This window comes from Octodon degus, unplaced genomic scaffold (genome assembly GCF_000260255.1).
Source record: "Octodon degus isolate 3935 unplaced genomic scaffold, OctDeg1.0 scaffold00036, whole genome shotgun sequence".
Classification (NCBI taxonomy): domain Eukaryota; kingdom Metazoa; phylum Chordata; class Mammalia; order Rodentia; family Octodontidae; genus Octodon; species Octodon degus.
In genome coordinates, this window is record NW_004524612.1 from 16,589,013 (window position 1) to 16,614,156 (window position 25,144).

Genomic DNA, 25,144 nt, shown 5'->3' on the forward strand with positions numbered 1-25,144 from the left:
TGGACTGAGAAGTGAAGTCTGTGAGTCGAGGTCCTGCTCAGAACTCTCCAGTCAGCATCTCTGCCCTTCCGGGACCCTCCGCCATTCAGCTCCCATCCACTGACCAGCCCCATCTCCTCTGCCAGTGCCATCATGTTACCTGCAGCAAGTGCTGGCCAGGTGGTTTCCCCAGCATCTGTTCTTCCACCTCTGAGCCTTTACGCTTACTCTCTGCAACACCTGCAGGGGCTGGGGAGATAGCTCAGCAGTGCAAGGTTGTGAGTTAGATACCCACTATTTAAAACACCTGTGTTGTCTTCCTACCCTTTTTTTTTTTTTTTTTTGGTGGAGCTGGGGATTGAACTCAGGCCCTTGCGCTTGCCAGGGAAGCGCTTATTCCACTGAGCTGTCTACCCAGCTGCCTTCCTACTTCTGTGAGTCTCAGCTCAGTCTTGTAAGACTCCAAGGAGTTGATTCTCATCCATTTATCCCTGATCAGAAGTGCACCCAGTCATTATGGACATCCTGGCACCTCTCCAACCTGCTTCGCTGCCCCACCTGCTCACACTCAGGATCTGCTTGTGGGGTGGGATTTCCAAGGTCCTCTGCAGACCCACAGGTGACCCTCAGGACAGGAGGCTATGGAGCTGTTCCCCTGCGCATCTGAGCTATTCTCTTGGGTGCCAAAGATCCCAGGCTAAGCCAAAAATAGTCCTCCAAAGTGACTAAGAGTCTAGTGGGGGAAAACAGAAAAAAAAACAAGAAGGCAATTATGTATAGTGCTATGTGCTAAAAGGAAATTTTCCTCAAAGTTGACTTACTGTCAGGAAGACTTGTGAAAGAATTTGACATGGGTACAAAAATTACCAGCCTAACCATCTGGGTCATCCGCGCCTTTCAGTCATTACGAATAGTATAGTAGTCTGCAGGGTCTCACTACATCAGACTCGTAGTGATTTTCCTGTTCTCAGCCTCCCAAGCACTGGGATTACAGGTGCATGCCACCATGCCCAGTCTGAGTCACAGTTTCAGTGTGACCCGGGGGCGGAGCTGGCACGGCTCGCTGGAGATTGAACCCCTGGCCGCTGCACTCTGCCTAAGCAGGCGCTTTAGTCTGCTGAGCTGTCAGGCCAGGCCTATGATGAATACTTTCATTCATTTATTTACATTGCTTCCTGTGTGGTTTATCTCCTCAGTCACTGCCCAAAGGACTCTGGGAAGCAGTAAGAATAGGCAGGCGCAGACACAAGGCCTAGATTCTTCTCCAGTGTTGTAGAAAGGGACTTTGCATGATGGAATAGAGCCCTCTGCTGCCCTATGCCGCCTGGACGGACCCTGGGGGGACCATGTTGAATAAGTTATTTTATTTTTAAGCAGTTTCACAAGCAGTACTTAGTTTGAGCTCTTTTGCACTTGTTAATGCCAACAGGCCGTTCCTCTCTGCCAGCAGCCCAGCTGCGCCTCCCCGGGCTCCTGAGGCACTAACAGCAATGGCACTGCCTGTGGTGATCTCACATTGTCCCACATCTCTACCAAGTTTAGGTTCTGTTTATATGTCTGGTTCCCTCATGCTAGTAAGCAACCCTATCCAGGTAGCAACAATTTATTTTCTGTAGAGTGACAGAAAATCTTCGCTCATCTTTTGTCTTGTTTTTCTACTGGTCTCTTTATAGCTCAAATCAACTAAGAATTCTGTCTGCTGGGAAGTCATTCCTTTACTACTTTGTACAAAGTTAGCTCATGCCTCTTGTTTCTCCTCGAAGTTGTGGACTGAGAACTGAGGTTCTGGAGAGCACCGGGGTCGCCCTCTCTGTGCCTGTCTCTGGTCTGAATCTGAAATCTCTTGTCTATTTTTGGAGAGTGTGAAAACCCTGGATTATATAATTTCTCTCAATTCAGTGTAGCTTTGTTCTGACTGACTTTAGAGATAAATAATTACTTATGTAAATATTCTTAGAATTCCCACAAAATAACGAGGTTAAATTCCTAGTACCAGGTCAGAACCATTTCAGAATCCAAGTTCACCATAGTGAAGACTGACTTTGGTAAATCAGACTAGTTCAGTAATTTAATTAGAAACATAGCCATGTTGTGGGCTGGTGAGATGGCTCAGTGGTCTAAAGCACCTACTTAGAACAAGCTTAGCAAAGCACAGGGAAGGGACCGCAGTTCAATCCCCCAGCACCACATGCCAGCCAGCCGCGCCCCCCTGGTGGGCTAAGCTGGCTCACACACACACACACACACACACACACACACACACACACACACAAATAAGTAAATAAATTTTTTAAAAAAAGAAACATAGCCATGTTGCTTCTGTTTATCCATACATTTAATTGTTCTGGTTCTGTCTGTCCTAAACTTATACAAGCTTACCATCAAATAAGTGCTTATTTATTTTACACAATACACAGAATTATCAAGTGTGGAAATTAACGTCAAACGAAATCCAGTCATTATGTTGAGAAAGCACTTCTTTCAACAGTAACAAGTTTTGTACTCAGAAGACAATTTACAAGTTGACCTTAGGCTGAGGTGTACTTAAGTTAATTTATGGAAATCGCAGGCCATGGAGCTGCCGTGTAAATGCTGTACGGTGCCGAGGCATGGGCTACCGAATGTCACTTACACGTGCAAGCTGTTGTGTCTGCCCCGTGTAAACGTGGTAGTGCACAACTGAAATCCCAGCACCTGGAAGGCTGAGGCAGGAGAATCTCAAGTTCATTTACAGCCTTGTTTATGTAGCAAGTTCAAAGCCAGCCTGGACCAAATACTGAGAGCCTGTCTGTCTCAGAGCCCCCCATAAAAGACAACAAGGGAAAGGGCACAGAATTAGCAGAATTGTTGTCTTATGAAATGACACAAATCCAGATTTAACAATCAAATAAGAAGCTTACATGTCAGCTTAGTAACAGTAAAACTCAAAACCCAGTTTTCCCTGGAGCACGCAGTGAGGAAGCTCAAGACTGCCCGCACGGGGAAGCACTGTATTTGGTATTCTGTGTTGCAGGGACGCGTGTGACACTGTGCCTTCCATTGTCGCCTTACCCTCCTCTCCAGCACTGTAATTAACTCTTGAAAAACTTTGCTGCAAGTGCTGTAGAAGTACTCGACACAGGGCCGGCCTGATAGCAGACTAAAGCGCCTGCTTTTTAAAAAGAAAAAAATACTTGACACCATGTCATGGGCTGCATCACCAGCCGTCGGGGAGGCCCTGACCACACGGTGGACACGTGCGCTCTGGGGGTGGTGGTGGTGAGAACGGAGAGTGTGTCTGTGAAAGCCTGCGCACTCGGCCTGGCGCGGGGCAGCTGCGTGTGAGTGCAAACGTGAGTGTGCACCTGGAGGAAGCGCCTGCCCAGGGAAGCCCAGGTTGGAGTTCTGTTTGTTAGCCAGGTGTGGTGGCGCACAGCTGTCATCCAGGCCCCTGGGAGGCTGGGCAGAGGATCACACGTGCGAGCCAAACCTGGGCACCACAGCGGCTTAGCAAAACCATCTCAAAAAATATTTTTTTTTTCTAAAAAGGGCTGGGGAGGGGCCGGGGAGATGGCTCAGTAGAATAAGTGCTTGCCTGGCAAGCACAAGGGCTTGAGTTCAATCCCCGGTTCTGCAAAAATAAATAAATAAAAATAAATAAATAAAAAGGGCTGGGGATGTAGTTTTGTGCGAAGGCTCTGGGTTCCATCCCTAGTAGTGCAAGAATAAAACAAAAAAGTTCCGTTTCTCCCTTCCCTCTCACGGGCTTGAGACAGCTGTAGAGGGGATGCCCTGGGGCTGGGGAGGGCCATACCTGCCCTGCCAGGATGCTTCCAAGATTGGTGCATTTTGTCTTGTCCCAGCTGGGCGGGAGGCTTTCAGCTGTCATCTGTGCAGCCCTAGTCCCTCTGGTGGAAGTAACCTGGCCCAGGGATGAGCTCACTGTGGGCCCCATGCTGGGTGACACGTGGATGCGCCTTTGTGCCACTCCCGGGGAGCTGCTGCCCGTGCTTAGCTGCAGCCCGCAAGATGCCCAGATCCCTCTGGGAAATGGAGGAGATATGGTAAGATGTCAGGCCCAATGTGGATGGAAGAGGGCTAGAGGATGGGCAGGGAAAGGGTGCACTGGAACTGGAAGAGGACAGTCAGGAAGAAGAGAGTGTGCCCAGGGGGCTCCTCTAGCTCTGTCCCCAGAATCAGGGCCAGTAATCATATTATGATCTCTTGAGAGCTGGTTGGAAGAGGAACTTGCCCGTCCAGCACTGTACTCCTGCAGGAAAGGGAAGACCTCACTGTGGTCAGCACTAGCAGTCACAAGGGACATAGGTGGAGGAGCAGGAGCCCCTGGGGGAGGACCTTGCAGGCCTGGAAGGGTGGCATAGCCCTGGGCTTAATGCCAAGCAGCTCCCAGCTTCCTGATGCCTTACCCAGAGTCCCCAGGGCCTAGATGGAGCTCTAGGTGAGGCTGCTTCCAGGTGCTTTCTCTGCCTCTGAACCCGTCTGGGATTTCCGGGATGGTCTGAACCTCACATGGGCTCTGTTTTTCTGGAGAGGATGCTGGCTTTGATCCCTGTCTCAAAGAGGTCCCCACACCCTAAAAGATGAACCATAGTCTTGAGGGATCTCTGCAGCTGGAGGCACAAGTGAGCCACCTTGCTCCCCGCTCTGCTCAAGACAGGTGCGGGCCAGGCAGTCCCCACAACCTGGTGGGCTGTGACAGGAGCAGAGGCGTGTGCACAGCCTGGCGCCGCTCCCACCCACACAGCTTCTGGCTGCTCTGCCAGGCCTGCGGGCTCAGACCTGGGGTGCTGACAGCCCTCCCGCTTTTGCCAGTCAGTAAGGCCATGCCCACCAGGGCTGCCTTATCGCTGCTGAGCAGGTGTACTCGGCCTTCGTACTGACAGGTCCTTGGGCTTTTCCACGTATCTTCTCTCCTTCCAAAGACCAGAGTGCCCATCCCTCTCAGGGCCACCATGCTTCTAATCTGGTGCCCTAGTTCTTTTTTTTTTTTTTTTTGGCAGAACCGGGGATTGAGTTCAGACTGGTGCCCTGGTTCTGACTGCACATGCCACCCACGTCCATGCCCTCTGGAAGCAAGATCCCTCGGGCAGAGGAAATGTCTGAGGCATGGACGCGTGTGGGTATGTGCAGTCAGAGCCAGGGCACTGATCGGATACACCTGACCCACGGCTATGAGCCGCCACCCCTGGTCGTGATGGTGCCCTCTGCAGAGCTGGAGAAGGGCGCATGCGCCGGCTCCAAGGTGTACGCGCTGTGCCGGGGTTGGCTTCCTGTCATGGCAGCACAATGCCTAGGTGATCCCCTAGATGGAGGGAAGGTTCGGTTTGGCTCATGGTGTCAGGACATGCAGTCTGTGGCCTGCTGGCTCCCTGGCTGTTGAGCCGAGAGAAGGTGGCAGACCCTTCATCTTGGAGCAGGCGCAATGCGTGGGCCAGCACTGCATCCCCAGCAAGCCAGAGGCCTGGTCAAGACACAGCTGCCCCCGGCAGGGAAGTTTCTGCAGCAGGGACTTGGCAACGCTCCCCCGGGACCCATGGCTCTGGAGTGTGGCTTCCAGGAGACCTGAAGAGCCTGGACTTCCGTGCGGTGTAAGACGCGTGGGTGGGAGGCAGGGCTGCTCCCTGCTGCCCCCTTGCACACGAGTGAGGTTTCTTGTCTCATTTTGGTGAGAAACAGCTGGAGGACTGTTATGGTTTGTGCAGGCGTTCCCCCGAAAGCCTCATGGGGCGGTCATGGGGCGGCTTCTGGAGTCTGTGTTGCTTACTGTGGGTGTGGGTGCTGCACCCGCCCTGGCAGGGAACTTGCTCTACCGTGTAAGGAGCGGAGAGGCTGGCCAGCTGCCTGAGCTGCTGCCGCTCCCTCGGCTCTCTGCTCTTTGCCGCTGCCGTGAAAGTTCGCTCTCTGCCATGTGCCGCTCTGCCTTGGAGCCGGCTGAGTAGGGACTGAATCCTCCAGTGACTGTGAGCTAAATAAACCTTTCCTTCCTTCATTTTGAGTGTCAGGTATTTGTCTCAGCAACGAGAGAAGAGTACCTGAGACAAGGACCGAGCTCTGTGACTGGCTGCTGGTGGAGGGCAGGGACGGCACTCCTGTGAGGGCCTTCTGGGCTGAGGCAGGCTCTGCAGGAGGTAGACATGGGGCGCGTAGGATCCCCATCCTTAGTGGGCCACCCTTGAAGTAGGGAGCCCCTGTTCTCTGGTGGGCCTTCGCAGAGCCTCTGTCCCCTTCCTGCCTTGCTGCTCGCAGTGAGCTCTTCTGACCTCTTCTGACCAGCAGCCTCGGCCTCAGGCACCCCACACCCCACACCCCACCCAAGCCTGTTAGTGACAGGTTCTCGGTGCAGCAGAGAAAAAGGCAGAAGGAACAAGGGAAAGGGCTTTGTTTTCTTTGAGGACATGGAGAGAATTTGGGGAGGTCAGTGAATTGTCTGAACTGGACAAAGGAAGGCTGAGGCTTTGAAGACCTTTTGCCAGGGGAGAGGTTTGAAGGGCATGTTTAGATATATCTGAGAAACTGACTGGGGCTCTTCCCTGAGGTGATGGGAAGGGTGAAAGTGAATAACATCCTGGGCTAAGTTGGAGAAGAATTCTGGGGGAGGTGGTCCTGGAGTATAGGCCTTTATTTTGAGGGCATCAGCCATATTAGATGACCACAATGACTTTGGCAGTTCACACTAGGGCGGGAAACTCTCAGGAAGGCAACCCAGACCAGCCACGGCCTAAGCCCAAGGTCACTGGAAAAATGGTAGGCCCAGGAAAGTTCGGGAAAGCAGCTGTATGACCTGTGAGAGTGGCAGGAATCAGCAGGATCGCTTGGGTCAGGCACTAGTCAGAACCAACGTAAACAGTCAGGAGGCTACGGAGGAGGAGCTCTCAGGAGGAGGGGGAGCTCTCAGGAGGAGGGGGAGCTCTCAGGAGGAGGAGGAGCTCTCAGGAGGAGGAGGAGCTCTCAGGAGGAGGAGGGGCTCTCAGGAGGAGGGGGAGCTCTCAGGAGGAGGAGGGGCTCTCAGGAGGAGGAGGGGCTCTCAGGAGGAGGAGCGGCTCTCAGGAGGAGGAGGGGCTCTCAGGAGGAGGGGGAGCTCTCAGGAGGAGGAAGAGCTCTTACGTGTGCGCCTGAGGAGGAGCGCCTCGGCCAGAAGTCCACAGCCTTGAGGAGAGCCCTCCCGCAGAGCCCTGGCCAATAACTGGACTTCTGATGGGCACGCCCTTGTTGTGCTCCTGAGCACCCTTGCTATCGATCCTTGTGGCCAAAGATTGTTATTTCAAAATCACTGATATAACCCTGGTCATTTTGCCGTTGTCAGTTTCTGTCCCCTCGTCCCCTCTGAACACTTGCGTTCTGCATCACCACTCTCCCACGCCTGAATCCGCAGCACTTTAGAGGTGTCCTCTGATATGTTTTGAGAGAGGGTCTCGCTGTGTGTCCAGGTGGGCCTTGGTGTCACTGCAAAGGATTGGACACCACGGTGTGGGGAGCGCCTGGCACACGGCCCACTCTGGAAAGCAGAGTCTCCTTCAGGGTCTGTTTTTCTGCAGGTTCTCTGGGAGGGGCTGAGGGTGGGCCCTTCTGGAAGCTTCCGGGTAGCTCTGACGCAAGCCCACTGCTGTTTTCTGTTTCAGCGCCTGACCCTTGGCACTGTACCAGAGGACAGCCTCACGCACCAGGGAGACTGGCCAGGGTTGGCCCAGCAAGCGCAGCAGGGGGAAAGGGAGGTGGCTGGTGGGAGTCTCACTCCAGCCCCTGGAAACCTACAGGGTTGAGGTTGGGGGGCTGAGGGACTAGAGCCCACAGGCTCAGGGGGAAAACGGAGTGAGAAGAGGGGGTGGCGATGTCGGAGTCGCAATTTTAAGAGCTTGGCTGGGAGAGGAAAGGACTTGAGACAGTAGAGAATTAAAGGGATTGTTAGGAAAGGAGGAGCAGACTCCGTACAAAGGGTAATCAAAGAATACTGTAAATGCTTACATATAAAAATTATTACAAAAAAGTAACGTCATTAATCTCCCTCCAAATCCTCACTGAGAACACACTCCTTCCATTGTTCGTTCTTGCCACTTTGGGAAGCAGCTCCGGCAGTCTTCCTAGGTGAGCACCACACAGGGAGCGCCGCTGCCCAGTGCCGTCCACCGGAAGGCAGGCTGGTAAAAGCCTGAGAGCGCAGCCTCGTCCGCCCAGCCACGGGGTCCGGGACCTTGGGACTTCTGGCTGGCCCCTGAAGTCAAAATAACCATGACAGGTAAATGGTTTGAATTCACTTGGAGCAGCCATGACAGGGCAACCAGGGACAGCTGATGAAAGACTTCCAGAACTGCTCCAGAAAGTGACAAAAATAAGGATAAGTGTGTTTGAAATGAGGATTTTGAAGGGTTCTAAAATAATAGGAATGTGTCTTTTATTGTAATGAATTTTTTTTTGTGCAGAACCGGGGATTGAACTCAGGCCCTTGCGCTTGCCAGGGAAGCACTTATTCCACTGAGCCATCTCCCCAGCCCCTGAATTTTAAAAAAAAAAAAATTGAAACATCACACAAAATTATTTTATTTATTTATTTTGTTTGCGGTACCAGGGATTGGACGCATGGCTTTGTGCTTGCCAGGCAGGCACTCATTCTCCTGAGCTATCTCCCAACCCCTTCACAGCAGTTTTATCACACTTCAAATTACGGGGGCGACCTACACTTTACTCAGTACCTCCCATTTCTTTCCCATAGGTTTGCTGTTTTTAAGTTGCTTTTGAAACTATAGAGCTTCTCTTTTAGTTTTTTTGTTTGTTTTTTGTTTTTGTTTTTTTTTTTTGCGGCACTGGGGTTTGAACTTAGGACTCTGTGCTTGCCAGGCAAGTGCTTATTCCACTGAACCCTCTTTCAGTTATTTTTTTTTAATTATTTATTTATTGTGTGTGTGTGTGTGTGTGTGTGTGTGGGTGTGGGTGGCCAGCTCAGCCCACCAGGGGGCGGGCTGGCTGGCATGTGGTGCTGGGGGATTGAACCGCGGTCCCTGTGCTTTGCTAAGCTTGATCTAAGTAGGTGCTTTAGGCCACTGAGCCATCTCACCAGCCCCCTTCAGTTATTTTTTGAAACTAGAGTTTTGTTCTTTTTTTTTTTTTTTTCTGTTTTCGTTTTTTTTGAAACTATATAATACAGCATACACATGGAATGTGGATACACTGAGAATGCACAACTTAGTAAATGCAAAAATGTACAGCTTAAGACTATGCAGAGCTGGAAAGATAGCTTGGTGGTCTAAGCGCCTGCCTGGCAAGTGTAAGGATCTGGGTTCAATCCCCGGTACCATGTTATGTGCTGTCCCCAAAATTGAGCATACCTGTAATCCCATGGCTGGGGAGGTTGAGACAGGAGGATTGTTAAGAGTCTGAGCTGTGTAGTGAGACCCTGTACCAAACAAATAAATAAATAAAGATGATTTTTTTTTCCAGAGACTATGGAGGAGCCGGGGAGATGGCTTAGTAGAATAAGCACTTGCCTGGCAAGTACAAGGGCCTGAGTTCAATCCGTGGTTCCACCAAAAATAAATAAATAAATAAATAAATAAATAAATAGACTGTGGTACCCCATATTCACGGTTCTGCACCCTCATATTTAGTCACCTGTAGGTCAAAAACTACTAGAGAAAAAAGCTTGCATCTGTACTGAGTGGCACCAAGTTTTCCTGTCATTGTTCTCTGAAAATAAAGTATAAGGACCATTTACATTGTACAGGGCACCACCCAGAGATGATTTACAGTGTCCAGGATGGGTGCAGATTATAAGCATATCCTGTGCCACGTTGTACAGGACAGTGGCTGTTGCAATTTGCTCTCCATGGAGCATCCTGGAGCCAACCTCCCACAGAACTGAGGGACAAGTGTCACGAAGCCACATCCTTGGTACTTAGCCACTAAGGAGTGCAAGCCCTCAGGACAGGTGGGGGTTGGCAACACTGGCAGCAGGGCTGGAATGGGGCTGGAGGGTGCAGGTGGGCTCAGGGCCTGGTCTGGCAGCAGGGGAGACACAGCAGTTCCTTGGGTGTGGACAGGGCTGTGCCTCTCCTGTGTGGCTTCTCACATCTCCAGTGCCCAGGAAGGCCTGTGGCCAGCCCAGGCGGGGGAGGTGCCTGGCTCTTGTCAGACAGGAGCCGGGGCAGTGGATGGGGCACCGTCCCCAGCACTGGAGCCACCCCAGAGAGACGGCTCCTGCCAGCCAGCCCAGCGCCTGGGCAAGTGCTTGATTGGCTTGGCCTGAGGGCCTGCTGGGGTCCCAGTGATAAGGAGAAAACAAGTCCCTGGTTGGTGACAGGTCAAGGCAACCCTGTGTGAGATAGGGGTCACATGGCCATTATGCAAGCCTCAAAACAGGGTGTTTCTGGTTTTCCATAAGCAGCTGGGAATTTCTGTTACTTGTTTATACAGAACTAGGACTTCCAAGGAAGGAGACCGTGTCAGCTATCACATCCACCCTGGCCTTCCATCTGCCCAGTTCCCACACCTCCCAGGGCCAACTTTATTCTTAGACCTATGTGCATCTTTCCAGAGTTTGCAAACGCATGTCTAGGCTTCCAAATCAAACACTGGAGTCTCCTGTGTTTGTACCAAATTAACATATTCTGGAATCTTTCACACCTTGCTTTTCCCCATTTTTTATTGCGGCAAAATACCAATAATGCGCAATTTACCGTCTGAGCGCTTCTAAGTGCGCCCTCGGCGAGCTCTGCTCATCTGCACCATCGTGCGGTGGTCACTCCGCCACCCGAATCTCATCTCGCTGCCCTGAGTGGCACCGCACCCAGCCCCTGTCCACATCTGTCTATGGCCTCGATTCCTCCAGGTGCCTCTGCAGGCGGGGTCACACTCCGTCTCTGTGCAGCTGTCTCCTACTCAGCAGTGTCCTTGAGGCTCATCCACCTGGCAGCAGGTCAGAATTGCCTTTCGTTTGAAGGCGGAATTGTGTTCTACGGCATGCACAGGCCACACTGCTGGCCCGCCCACCTCGGTGGACACTCAGGCTCCCTTGGCTCTGAGCTATTGTGATAACGCTGCCATGAATGTCAGCGTGCATGTGTCTCTGAGGTCCTGCGTTCTGTTCTTTAGGGTGTAGGTGTATTTGGTACAGGGTTTCACTACAGAGCTCAGACTTGTAGTGATCCTCCTGTTTCAGCCTTTCCAGCGCTGGGATTACAGGCATGCGCCACCATGCCCAGACTCAGTGGTAGACTCAGCGTGCCCTGTGGCAGGGCTGGTGCAGCGTGTGCTGGGGATCAAACCCTGGCCCCTGGGCTTGCCTAAGCAGGCACTTAGTCCACTGCGCTGTCTCGCCAGCCCTATGCACCTTTCTTTCTTTCTTTCTTTCTTTCTTTCTTTCTTTCTTTTTCTTTCTTTCTTTCTTTCTTCTCTTACTGAACAATACTTTAGAGACCTTTCTATGAGAAAACTCTTGCTCAGCTCATTTTAGTTTCTTTTAAGACAAGATCTTGGTAAATTGCAGGTTGCCTTGAGCTTGTGAGTCTCATCCTCAGCCTTCTGAGCATCTGGGATCACAAGCACATGCCACAACACATACCACAAGCACATACCACAACACATACCACAAGCACATACCACAACACGTACCACAAGCACATACCACAACACGTACCACAAGCACGCACCACAAGCACACACCACAGCATTCTTTTTTTCTTGAGATAGGGTTTTGCTTTGTAGTTCAGGCTGCTTTCAAACTCACCGTGTAGCCCAGGCTGTCCTCAAACTTGTGGTGAGCCTCCTGCTTCTGCCTCCCGAATGCTGAGATTACAGGTGCTCACTACCATACACAGCTCCACGTTTGTTCTATACATGAAAAGCGTGAGTCCCAGAATGGGGACTCCAGATTTGCTGGGCCCAGAACTTGGTTTGCAAGATGGACCTCTCGTTCCAAACCAATGGACTCCCCGAGCAGAGCTACTTTTGCCTGGTGTTCTGTTATTTACAAAAAACCCTAGCTCGTAAGTTTGGGGCCTAAAAATACCATTCTACAAAGTGAAGATGACTTGAGGTGTGGCTCTATTGTATGGCTGTCATTTCATGGACCTCGGGCAAGTGTGTGCCTGGTGATTTCTCATCATACAGTTCCACACCACTGAACCATAAATTCCTTTAACTGAGGGGAGAGGGATGCCTGTATGCTGGTCACCAATCCCCTCCGCCTCTGCACAGCATCCTCCCCTGGGGACATGCCTCTCCTGCCTCAGCAGGGTCTGCCTTGAGCAAGCCCCTTGCCTGCCTCAAGGAGACTGTGTGACCAGGACCTTTCTCCAGGCCCCTTGGGAGCAGCAGGTCCAGGAGAGATGAGCAAAGCACCCCTCTCCTGTGGAGGGTGCTGACCTCAGAGCATCTTGACCTGACTTGGAGCTGGGGTGCCCTTAGAGGAAGGTCACCAGCACCAGCTCCCACCCCACTGGATGAGGGGCCCGGTAAGATGAGGGGATTTGGACAGAGATGACACATGCGGGGGAAGATACTGAGGACATGGGGACAGTGGGTGGGAGAAACTGCTTGCCAGAGCTGCCACCAGGGACACGGATCTGGGTGTCTTTCCCTCTCTGCATGGGAGAAGCAGCAGCACTCAGAACTGGCCCAAGCACACAGAGTGAGGCCTCCGCTGCCTCGACGGTCCCCAGGTGCTCCTTCCACTGGGTTCTCTTGGGTCTTGCTTTCCCTTGCCCATCCCAGAGCTAGCTGTGACACCCACAGTGGGTGGCAGACGAGCAAGAGAGAAGTAGCATGGGTTTATTTAGCCAAAGCTCACCTAGCATGAATGCCTTCGAAAATGGAGACTAAAGACCCAGGAAAGGGGCCAGGGAGATGGCTCAGTGGAATAAGCAGTTCCCTGACAAGAGCAAGGGCCTGAGTGCAATCCCTGGTTCCACTGAAAGGAAAAAAAAAGACCCAGGAAAGCCGTTGCTTTGTGTGCTAAACCTGCAGGAAGATGCAGAGGGCCTTAGAATAACATGATTGGAGAAAGGGAGAGCATAAAGTCGTGTGTGTGTGTGTGTGTGTGTGTGTGTGTGTGTGTGTGTTTCATATTAAGCTCAAGAAAGCATTTTACTTGTAATCCCAGCACTTTGGAGCCTGGGGCAGGAGGATCAACATGAGTTTGAGGCCAGCCTGAGCTACCTAGTGAGTTCACATCCAGCCTGAATTGCATAGCGAGACTTTGTCTCAAAAAAGAAATAAAGCTTTTTAAGATAAAAAAAAAAAAGTTTATTAAGATAGACATGGTAGCTCATGCCTATAATTCCAGCACTTCGAGGCTGAGGCAGAAGGATCATTGTGACTTTGAGGCCAGACTGCGTTACATAGTGAGTTCAAAGCCATCCCGGGCTACACAGGGAGACACTGTAGCAATAATAAATAAACACAAGCATTTGTGGGAAAGGACAGAAACCCTGGTCGGGGCTCTCGTGCCAACCTTGCTGTGGCTAAGCTCTGTATGTGTGGCAGGGGCAGGTGTGGCACAGGGGCGCAGGCTGTCTGCAAGCCCGCCACCACCTGAGCCAGGAGCCAGGGGAGGGGTCTGAGGGGCTTCTCTTCTCCTAAAGCAAAAGCAGGTGAGATCGGGAAGACGAGAGGAGCAGAGACGCGTCTGCATCTGCGCAGGGAGGAGGCGTCCCAGGAGCGGACCGCCTTCTGTGAGCGGAGTCTCGGCGCTGGAGGCCCAGGAGGCAGGCGGAGGCGCCTTCGGCTGATCTGAGGGCCACAGCCTCGAGCCCAGGAGGGCCCGGCGCCACGTGCAGAGCCGAGCGGTGAAGCAAGAGAACTGCCCCTCCTGCGGGGGGCGCCAGGCCTCAGCGGCTGGACGCCGAAGGCGCAGGCGTGCAGTGAGGTCCGGAGATGTTGGGATTCTGATCAGCAGGAATTCGCTACAAAAAGCAGCAAGGCTGTCCCGCTTAGGTGCTCCTGGGGAGGTGTCCTAATCCACCAGGAGCTGGAGCTTTGAAAAACTAAAAGGAAAGCATTCAATTAAGCAGAGATTTCAAACTATATCACTGTTTTCAGGCTGACAGTGAACATTTTACCTGCTTTCTAAAGGACTGGTGCCAAAGGAGAGGTCAGTGTGAGAAGCAGAACAGGTGGCACGAACCAAGTGTTCACGTGTTTTCAGCCTCTTGTCACCTTGCTTCCCAGGGCTGGTACATAACCACCGTCTAAAAGCACTCATGGAATTAGGCTGGATTGTGACCCAGCGCTCCAACCGGAGATTTTGGATTTTGAGTGATAGAAAACAGCAATTAAATTTAGAATGTCCCCCAGACCCAGCAAACGCGACAATCACGAACGAGGATAAAACCAACAAATGCCCCAGGCTCTGTTCAACTGTTGGACAAAATGCTCTATAAATAGATTCCTTGATTCTCCAGCAGGGGGCAGCGTGGGCCTCCCTCAGCGCGACCGATCTGAGGGGCAACAGTCAAGAGACCCCCTTGCCTTTACTCTACCGGGAAGAAAGTCGTAGACTCGATTTCTCAGACCTCCTCTGCTGTGGTTGGGGCAGGGATGGCGCGCAGCGGGAAAGCAGAGGGAGGCCGGATGAGGAGCAGGGAGACTGGGGCTCCCGCGCTGGGGACCTCGGCCTGGCGCTCAGCTCTGGGACCCGCTGTGCGTAGTAGGAAGAGCTCAGGCCCTGGATTGCCTCTGCCCTCTGCTGCTGACAGCACGCACTGCTGTAGCTGGTAGGTCTCGCTGTCTGTCTTTCTCTGTCTGTCTCTGTCTGTCTGTCTTTCTGTCTGTCTCTGTGTCCCGTCCCCACCCCCCTCACTCACCCAGGGTCTTGCTGTCTTGCTGTGTAGGTCAGGCTGGTCTGAACTGAACTCAGCGCAGCCCATGCTGGCCTCAAGCTCCCGGCACTCCTCCTGCCTCAGCCTCGCGGGAGGGCTTGGGTTACAGGCCTTGCACCACCACTCCCAGCCTGTATATTGGCATTCTGAGCTCCATCGTGTAGCTGCAAGCCTGTCTTTCCCCCTTATTCACCCCTAGCCTGCTCCCCATGGCTCGGCTTTGCTACAGAAGGGGAGGATGTCACCCCCTCTGTGGCCCAGTTCCTGGTGTCCCAGAATCCGTGGGGGCCCTTCAGTGTCCTGCAGTCCTGCTGTGTGGGGTCACATTCAGCAAGGAGCCAGGGTCCCTGCAGTTAGAGAAGCTGCAGTAGCTCGAGGTTTATCCAGGAGCCACGCGGAAAGCCCTCTTGCCATCTCTGTCTTTCTTACCTTTCGCCTACATCACTGAAAGGGAGCATCACACAGGCTTTTTTTTTTTTTTTTTTTTTGTCTGTTGGTTTGCTAGAAATAGAAGCAGCTGAAATATCTTAAACAGAAACTTCTCTTGCTTAAACAAACAAACAAAAAACCAAGCTCTGACTCCTGGGGCACCAGTGACAACCTTTAAGATGAGGTCTTCAGCTCTGTCTGTCCTGACGTTGATGGGCAGAGCAGAGGCAGCTTGGCAGAGGAAGGGGGCAGGGGACAGCCAGTGACTGCATGTCTGGCCTCAAGGGACAGCTCGGTGACAAGCCGGCTAGCAGGTCAGTCTCCTGCAGACATATATTGAGCTGGTGAGGGATGAGGCTGCCTGAGCAGTGGGTGAAGTTGGGACATTATGTCAAGCTGATTGCTTAAAGGAAGAAAGCCACTCCACGGCCTCAGGTCTGGGGCTAGCTCCAAGTCTCACAAAGCCGACCTGCCTTTGTCTTCGCTCTTGCTGGCCGCTCCTGTGTCTTGGCCACCTCCTCCCCCTTCTCCCTTTCCTTCCCTTCCCCCTTTTCTCTGCCTTCCCCCTTTCCTCCCCCCTCCCCTTCTCCCTGTCCTGTCCCCTTCTTCCCTCGTCCTCCCCCTTCTCCGTCCTCCCTCACCACCTGTGATTCCTGAGCTTCTGACTCAGGCTGCCGCACAGGCTGCACTGAGTTGAGCAGGGCTCTGGGAAGGCTGGCGGCAGTGTCATGCTGTCCCCAGGACACTGAAGGGCTGGGACCTGCCCTCCACGCCCGCATAGGGTGTACCGGTCACTTCTCAAGAGAAAAGCCTCCTCCCTGTCCCATGGGGCACAGCTCACAGCCACATTGGGTGGAGTCCAGCGGGTGTCGCTGCAGACAAGGGCTGGGCTCCTGCTTGATTTTTTGCCTCCATCAGTGAAGTGTGTGTGCGCTCCCACATTTGTACATATCAAGAATTCCTGTGTCACGGTTATACACACTTAAAGCATATTAAAAGCAGAAAGGAACAGGCTAAAAATACTGCCAAAGTTGTCATCTTCTCACACCTAACTGCCTCCTCCTGTTGCTTGCCAGGTGCTGGCACCATAGAGCAGATCTGCTGGCCGAGGTGTCCTTGGGGTACAGGTTGCCTTGGACATCCAAGAAGGACAATATGGTAGTTACAAGGTGCCTGGTCCCTCCTCCACTGGGGTTGGGTAGAGTGTGTCCCACCCTTGGGGTCAGGGTCACTGTGCACTGTATTTGGTGAAAGCAGGCCGACAGAAGTGACCCAAGTGGTTCCAAGTGGCTGTTTGAAGGGCCTGAAGGGGAGGGCACAAGTGGGAACATAGGAAAAGCGAGGCACTAGCTTTCAGGGGTGACATAAACCCCAGGCTGAGTGGCTTCAGCAGCAGTTGCCGTTGCTGTGACCGGAAGCCACAAGCCTCGGTGTGATGGGGCTGGCTCCCTGCGGCCTCTCCCTGCTGCCACATACGGAGTCCCTCTGTGCGTGTCTCTGTGCCAATCTCCTCTTCCTGGAAGGGCACGTTAGATTTGCTGGGGCCCGCTGCCACGCCTGGCCTCAGGTAAGTGCTGGCCACGGCAAAGGCTCCATCACTGGCCTCTCAGGCTTGAAGCCTTAGCTGGGTCTGTGAATGCAAAGGGCGTCGCCCCCGAAAGTGGCTTCTGCACCCACGGAGTCACCCTCTGCCTTTCCACTCTGGCTCTGCTCCTCCAGGCTCTAACTCTGTCCCCTGTGGCCTGAGGCCCCCAGCCCTTGCCCAGTCCCAGCACAACCTCTCAGTCCTCTTGTCCCTCTCAGCCTGGCTCCCTAGTCCAGCACATGCTGGCTCTTTCCTAAGACACTTCGTTTCTGCCATCCTGCCCTCCGCGGTACCCCCTGCCAACCCACTTTCCTGTGACAGGCCAGGCCATCTCTGTGAGGAAAGCACCAGCTTGCGGGAGGGCATCAGGCAGCTGTGCTCACGGCTCTGCCTCCACGTGTGACTGCAGGGCCCGCAGCGGGCAGCCGACACCACCAGGCAGTTTGTTCTACATTGAGTAGTTGGTCTAAGTGCTTCATCTTAAACCCCCGCCTCTCTGCCCCTTCGACTCATGTTGCTATTTCTTAGGAAAACAAAGCCATGCCCCAGGCTCATCTCTCCCGGTGCTCACGACACAGGCCTGCACATCTTTGGCTGCGTCTTTGCCTCTTGCTATGAAAAATGTGGGCAATTTTTTTTTAAACAAAGGACACATTGCCCTGAGTGTCCCCCCAATCCCTCTTGCCTAAACACACTTCTCCCATTGTTCTTGCCGCTCTCTGCAGCAGCTCTGGAAGCCATGCGAGCCTTTAGCTGGGCTGTGCTGGCTGCCTGAATCAGGTCAAAGCCTTTCCCTTTCATGGTCGTTTTGACTTTGGGGAACAGCCAGAAGTCACACAGCGCCACATCCTGTGAACAAGGTGGACGAGGACCACCATCAGGTTTTTGACAGAAATTGTCACAAACGTGTGACCAGTGAGGGATGATCAACAGAGATGGTAAATATTTTAATTTAAAAATGTATTACTGGGGCTGGGAAGATGGCTCAGTGGAATAAGCGCTTCCCTGGCAAGCGCAAGGGCCTGAGTTCAATCCCTGGTTCCGCCAAAAAAAAAAAAAAAGTATTACTGCACCTTGTCACTAGTCGTCTTCACACACCCAGCATACTCAGCTTTGAAGACGAGTACCCCAGAGTTCTTGGCACAGGGTTTTTCACTAGAACACGCTTTATGGCTTTGGTCCACACTCAGCTCACGTTTCTCCTCCCTCTTCACAGCAAAATAAGCTGCCGCAGTGGCCTCTACTGGCCGCCTGCACTTTCTTCTTCACCTCCCATTTTCTGTGAGAGGCGTGTAAAAGGCTGACAGTATTAAAGCCGCACATCTGATCAGAGCACGGTAGAACTGCCTCGGTGGCAAAGTCCACTGGAGGAATGGCCCAGCCGGCTCTGGCCCTGCAAGTGCAGGAGTGATGGCTGCACCTCTCGGCTCCGCAGCCTTAGCTCCCTGGCTGCTCCCTGTGGGATTCAATGTACCTGTCACCAAGCAGTCTTGCTTAGGGGAGACAGGCGAAAGAGAAGTAGTGATGCTGGTCTTGTGCTCCCACCCACAGCTGGGTCTGAGTGCTCCAATCACTCATCCACTCATTTATCCATCATCCACCCATCATGCTCTCAATCCCTCAATCCAATAGTCCATCCAGCCATCAGTCACCCATCAGTCATCTATCAAGCCATCCATCCACCCATCCATCTGTCATCCATCCACCCATCCATTCGTTAGCAGGGTAAAACTAAAAGGAAGTAAATCCCTCTTTTTCATATGGCTATCTTCTTTTGAAATATTTTTATTTCACTTTATCTAACAGCAATATAGAAACATAATCATAAAAAATAAAATTGTAAGTTGTCCATCGATTGTGTAATAGCACTTGATATTGCTACAGAGTAGGTGTTGGGCGAGGCCGGGCCAGCTGGAGCCTGCCCCGGGGCCTCTAGGCTTCTGTGATTGCTACGGAGCCTGCGAAGACATTGACCACTACAAGACCACTTGTGGGAGCACGGCAGCAGCTCTGTGTCTGCATCCTTGGGGATGGCAAACAGGCAACACTACAAATAGTCCTTAGTCACATGGTGAGCGGGCCCTGGACACAGGGCCAGCACTGTTGCTGCCCACGCAGAGTGGAGCCTTCACAGACGGAGTGGAGCGACTCAGCTGGCTGTCGGTGTTCACTGTGGAAGGTGGGAATGAACCCACACTGGGCTGTGTGCAGGACACTCTCTCTCCCACCACTTTTCCAATCCCCCACCTCCCCTCCTCATCCCCAAATAAAATCCTCAGGATGAACTGAACACAACAGCTGACATGTAACATATCCCAAACTGTGTGTCTGGGGTTTGGTTTCTTCCCAGCAAACAAAGAAAGGAGGAAAACTCTGGGTTAACTGAGCCCCAAGTTCTTCTGCTGCCCCCAACTCAAGCACCCCGCTTTCTTTCAGTCCAGCTCTGCTCCTACTGAAATGGCAGATTTCTAAAAAGAAAACTGACCCAGTAGGCTTTCTTTTCAGAACATAGATGGGCTTCTACATTTTTCTGTGGAGTGGGTGGGTGGGTGTCACCAGAGGGTGACTCCAGGACATCTAGACAGAGGTGACAGGGAAGGGATTTGGTAGTGCTGTGGCGGACTCTGTGGGGACCTTTGGGATGAGTCCCTGGGGCTTTAGGGTGACAAACAACCCTAGCTACATCATTCGACCTTCTTTGATGAACCCACACATGCTGTCTGGCTCTTTGAGATTGCAATGAAGATACTGTGTCCCCTTCTGGCTACTTAGGGCCATTCATTGTATCGTCCTACTCTTAGCCCCTTAAAACCAGCCTCTCTCCATGTGGGTCATAATGAGGTGGACAGAGACCATGGCAAGAGACAAATAAGGAGTGTGGGGTGCAGTAGGCCTGGTGAGACCCTGGGATGGTGATGAGGGAACATGTATGTGCCTGTGGTTGGTACCCTGCACCAGCCAAGTACTGTGGGCTGCAGAGAGACAGGGGAGGCTGGCAGCACCAGGCCCATCTTTGGGGTTCAAGTTCATTGGTATGTGGCCTTATTCACAGCCACTAAGCAAGCCATCTTCCGGCCCACTTTACCTGTCATTCAGAGGCCTGCACTAAATGCCTCGAAGGTCTAGGAAACCCCTGACTGGTGGTCATCCCAGGCACAGATTGGTGTCAGACCCAGACCTAGCTCTCACCGCACTGACACCAGGGACTCGGACAGCCAAAGCCCAGACTTGCTGCTTGACCTACTCAACTGGACAAGAATCCAACAGTTAGCGACACAGAGCAACGGTCTAGATCAGGCACAGGGTTAAAGGTGGTTCATTGGTCCCCTGGTGATGTCTCTTCAGGAGTGGGACACAACGAGCTGATGTGGGTGGCACTATCAGAGCTGTGCCCATCCTAGAGACTTTGGTCACAGGAATCAGTTCCCAGCCTGCCAGGTGCCACTGGGGGATGTGGGTGACAGTGCTGGTGGCTGAGACTGGAACGTGTCTGCACTTGCTGTGTGTGTGCACCACACTCCCAGGCCACTCTGGAAAAGATGACCAAGGCCAGGAGGAGCCAAGATGAAAGGCTGCGGGGAGCCCGGCCCAGCCGCCAGCTAGAGCCACTCTTCTTTATTGGTGTTCTGGCCCGGGGGGTCCATGTCAAGGTTGCTTCATCACCTACTTAGAGCCAGGACCTGGGTGGCAGCAGCACAGCACTGGCCTACTAGGCCCTCTCATCTCCCACACCCCTGGGGAGCCTCCTAGGAGGACCCAAGTTCTGGGAGCCCTGTAGAGGGATCCCAGTTCACAGCACCAATGACCAGGACACAGGAATGCGGGCCACTGAGAGAGGGAGGAGATGGGTCCTGCGGGGACCTGGTTGTGGAGACACTGAGACCCCAGCTGGAGCCCCTGAGGGCACCTCCCACCAGGTCCAGGGGCCTTGTTTTGGCTGCCAGGAGGTAACTCCAGGGCGGTGCAGCTCCCCTCCCCGCCCTCAGCTCTGGCTCCTCAGCAAAGGGAGAACCTCCGGGAGTTGATGTTCATCTTGGTGACGCCGATGAGCTTGAGCGGTGTAGAGAGGCTGAAGGAAGAGGCCAGGGGCGATTCGCAGAAGAGGTCGGACAGCTCATCCCGCTCCTCAAGCTCATAGGTGGCGTCATTCAGCATCCTTCTGTGCAGGCGGCAGGTTTGCTCTATCTTCAGCTTGTTGATGTCGCCGCGCAGGCGCATGAGCTGCCTGGCGAGCTGCTGGTCCTGAAGCCTCATCTCTGCCTGCAGGAGAAGAGGAGGGGTCAGGAGAGGGCAGGGAGAGCTGCCACTCCTGGTCCCTGACAAAGCCAGACCTGGTTGGAGGAAGCCCGGTATCTTGGGCCTACTGGTCTACCTGGAAACCTTCACAGCATAGATGATGAGTCAGACACGGTGGTGACAGATGTGGGTGTGCTTGCCCCGCAGGACTCCGTGCCACACTAGCTGCTACCCCTAAGTCCTTCCTGAGCAAGGTGCCAGGCAGTCGGGCTTCAAGGTGCTTCCGGCTAATTCCTATTGTTGAGCAATTTCTAGCTGGAAGAAGAGGGTAAGGAAGGACGGGAATGACAAACATTCAGGCCCATGGCTCCTCTGGGCAGGAGGAGGGGGAACGATGGGGACAACAGTATTCAGGGTGTCACCTGCAACAGCAATGTGTAGATCATACACTATGGGCCAGCATGCTGCCTATATGTGTTTAAATACCTTAGAATGTTTGCCGTAGAGTTTCAAAACAGCCAAACATAAAAATAGGCTTTATTTGTTATTAGGAGCCAGGCACTTTTCTCAGCTCTTTTGGGGGTTTAGCATGAAATAGTTGCCCCTGTGACCCACAGGTCACAAAGGAGGAGGTGGAGGTGAGGAAGCCCTGTCACCCCCTCCCCTCAGCAGTGGCAGAGCTGGGCTGGGAACACAGATTCCAGGGCCCAAATAACTGGTGCCAAGTTCTTCCTCAGGTAGGAGAAGTGTGGACTCTCGAACCAGCTGGGGGCTTGGTGACCTTGTACAAGGGTCATCAGGCTGTTAGCGCTCCAAGGTTTCCTGATGGGGGGGTTGTGAGGACTCCCAGGGGCAGTTTCCAAAACCTATTCATTCACACACTGTCCACCTGTGGGAACCCTCAGTCTCCCTTGGGACCCATCAGCCCCTGTTGTAGTTATGACAGCATCGGGGACCACGCAGTGATGGAGAGCAGGCAGAATCTGGGCCTTTGCCTGCCACTCGCCCTAAACACGATGTGGGTTTTCTTCTGGGACCTTAGGAACTTGAAAGCCACTTTTGCTATGAACCCTCACTTCTCACTTGGGTCTTCAGATGCCCAATATGTAACTAAAAGCAGGACAAAGCTTGACCTTCACTTTGCAGTTTTGGTCACCATCCACCTTGGGTCAAATCCCTTCTCAGCTCTGCCTAGGGCTGTGCTGAGTGTCTGTCTCAGGAGGTGGCCAAACAGGAGGATTAGCCCTGAATTTGCCTGGTCTAGTCCCTCTTCAGACTAATAAGCCCAACATAAGAAGTTTACAGGGACAGTCAGCTGTATCTGCAAGTTCCTAGCCATTGTCTGAAAGCTGTGACGGTGCCTTAGATTGTGAATGTCCCACGAAAGGTCCCCTGTGCTCAGGGTAGGACTTTGGAAGGTGACTGAATTCCGGGGTGATAGTGCTGACTTGCTGTTGGAAGGTGGGCCTGGAGGAAGAGGCGGTCCCCAGGGACCTGACCTGGAAGGATGCGTCTTCTCCCCAGCTGTCTTCTTTGCTCCCTGCTTTCTGGCCTCCCTGAAGCTATCAGCTTTTCCTTGCTAGCGTGTCCTCCCCCTCTGCTATGCTATTTTGCCCGGGAGCCAGTCAGTGATGAACTAAAATTGTCAGCCAAACTAACCCTCTACCCATTTGAATCGTGAGCGTTGGACACTGTCTCTCAGCAACAAAGACAACACCTGGACTCCAGGAAACACAGAGCCCCACACGACTGAACCTTCCACAGACAGAGACTCCTTTCTTGTGAACAGAACCACCCCTCTGCCATTCCGTCTTACGACACCCGGGCTGACATGATGATCAGTGGGACCCAGGCCAGCAGCAAGCCCCTGAAAGCTGCCCTGAACCCCTGCATTGGGGTGCCTCTGCAGCCACAGCAGCTGGGGCCTTCCGCCTCATCCCTTACTTTCTGAAGAAGGCTTTCCCCTGCCAGTTTGTGCAGTGGTTTTAATTTCCATTTCTACAAAAGCAAGGACTTGCCCGAGCTGGCGGCACCAGCAGGACACGTGGTCTGTGCCTCACAAGTCAGGATGTGGGTGTCACATTCTTCAGCACTGGGCTTCCCACTTGGACCCAGGAGAGCAGGGCTGGAGCCACCACCTCGCCAGGCTGAGTGTGATTTCCATCAACAACACTTTGTCACCAAGACAGGCTGCCAGCTGCTCCTCCTCAGCCTGAGACCTAATTCCTTCTCACCATTATTGCCCTCCACTGGAAGGTGATGACTGTTTTGTAGTTTTGTGTCCTTATGCTCTGCTCTGTGGCCCACCTGGGCTTGGAGCAAAATGGGGGAGAAGGTTCCAGGGAGACCCTCCCTGTGATTATGCAAAAAAAAAAGCAGATGTTTTCACTTTCTTCTGCTCAGGTTTGAATATAGACTTTGTCAGGTTAAAAAAAAAAAAAATTAACACCATTACCAGTATGCATTTGAAAGTTTCTCTCATATTGATATACTTTGCAGATCTCTTTTCTTCTAATTTCGTAAACGAGAAACATTGATTGAAAGCCTTGTTTAGGGTTAGCAAGGTATTTAATGGCCCAGTGGGGGTCAAAGCCCATAGTCCCACTTCACTAGTTTACTCCTCAATCTGTTGGCATGAAAACCCCAATTCAGTGACCATCAGAAATTCTGTTGATTTGGAGCAGTGTCCCAGAAGAGGGAGGGCTGCTATGGGGTGGCTGCACATTCATTTGTTTCCTCTGGAGGCCCTAATGGCGGCTGGCCCAAGGCTTGTGAAGGACACCTGAGTCAGCTCTGCCTGCAGGTGGCACCTGCTCCGCCCACTGCCTTGGCCTCTTGGAGCCTGGCTGGTTTTGCCTCTTGGGGGGCACTGTCCTCCAAAGACAGCTCTTTGAAAAGCAAGGAGCCCTGTGACTTAGATTTGCAGGCTTGTTTTGTTCTGTTGCAGTGCTGGGGCTTGAACTTGGGACCTTGAGCTTGTCAGGCAGGCATTTATGCCACTGAGCTATATCTCCAGCACTCCTATGGTTTAGATTTGAACTCTGGTTGCAGGGCTTGATTTTTTTTTTTCAGAACTAGGGATTGAACTCAGGCCCTTGTGTTTTCCAGGGAAGTGCTTATTCTATTGAGCCATCTCCCCTGCCCTTGAGAGGGAGATGGCTTCAGAGGAGGATATTTCAGGTCTGAGCAGGTATCTGAGAGCAGCTGTGGACCACAGGCACCTCCAGGGGTCGCCTGGGGAGGAAGAGGGGCTGTTTTACAGGGGCCCAGAGACCCCGCCAAAGGTCAGAGGGCCAGGGGTTCTTGAAGACCCATCAGAATTAGCTGGACGAGGAGGACAGGTGGCACAGAGCCAGGTTCTTTGGACCGGCAAGGGGCCAGCTCAGTGGAGTCACCACAGATTTTGCACATGGAAAGGAGGACGAGGAAAACCAATTTCAAAAGTGTTAGATTCTGGCCCATGCTCCTGCTCCACAAGGAGGGTGTGGAACTGGCAGCTTTGGTCCTGTGGGCAGTCCCAGGATGGGCACAAGGATGCACTGTGGGTCTGCATGTTCAGAAGCCCCTGGGTACCCAAGAGCCTCGCCACTTTACACCCACACACCTGCATCAGAAGGCCAGCTGCACACTGTGCACCACTCAGGGTCCTGCCAGGGAAACCAACACCTCAGACACAAACTGGAACCTCGAGGAAGAGGTGGCCACCTGAGGAAACCCAGCAAGGCTAAAAGATGAATGTGCTCACAACGAGGCTGTCTTTCATTTGTCTTGCTGCTGGCTGGCTCTGAGCCACAGATGGCACATGCATGACTGTCCCAGGCAGTCCCCTTGGGGGGTACAGCTGCTCAATGAGACCATCATGCATGCACCTCCTGTGGTTCAAGCTATTGAGAACATGTTAGAAAATATGTTTCAGTAAAACATAGGTAACAAAACATGCATTGCTGTAGTGATCTTCCAGGGCAAGACGCACGCGCGTCGGGGCACAACATCGCTGCCATCCTGCTCCAAAGCCTCTTCATCTTCCCAACTCCCTGGTGTCGCCCCAGCCCCGGGCCACCCCTGTTCTTCTGTCTCTATAAATCAACTGCTCCAGTGACCTCACAGA

At 52.8% G+C, this 25,144-nt stretch overlaps 1 protein-coding gene and 1 pseudogene across 3 annotated transcripts in view; both read right to left on the bottom strand.

Annotated features, from left to right (window-relative positions):
- Nucleotides 1–1,145: 1,145 nt before the first annotated feature.
- Nucleotides 1,146–1,332, bottom strand: LOC111816648 (annotated as a pseudogene).
- Nucleotides 1,333–18,597: 17,265 nt separating this feature from the next.
- Fam167a (family with sequence similarity 167 member A) overlaps nucleotides 18,598–25,144 on the bottom strand; it is a 29,519-nt gene continuing 22,972 nt past the window's right edge. For all 3 annotated transcript variants that reach the window (XM_004630710.2, XM_023714732.1, XM_023714733.1), the window contains one exon: nucleotides 18,598–21,060. In XM_004630710.2, coding sequence (XP_004630767.1) covers nucleotides 20,797–21,060 — 264 coding nt within the window. In that variant the 3' untranslated portion in view covers nucleotides 18,598–20,796. The remainder of the gene's footprint in view (nucleotides 21,061–25,144) is intronic.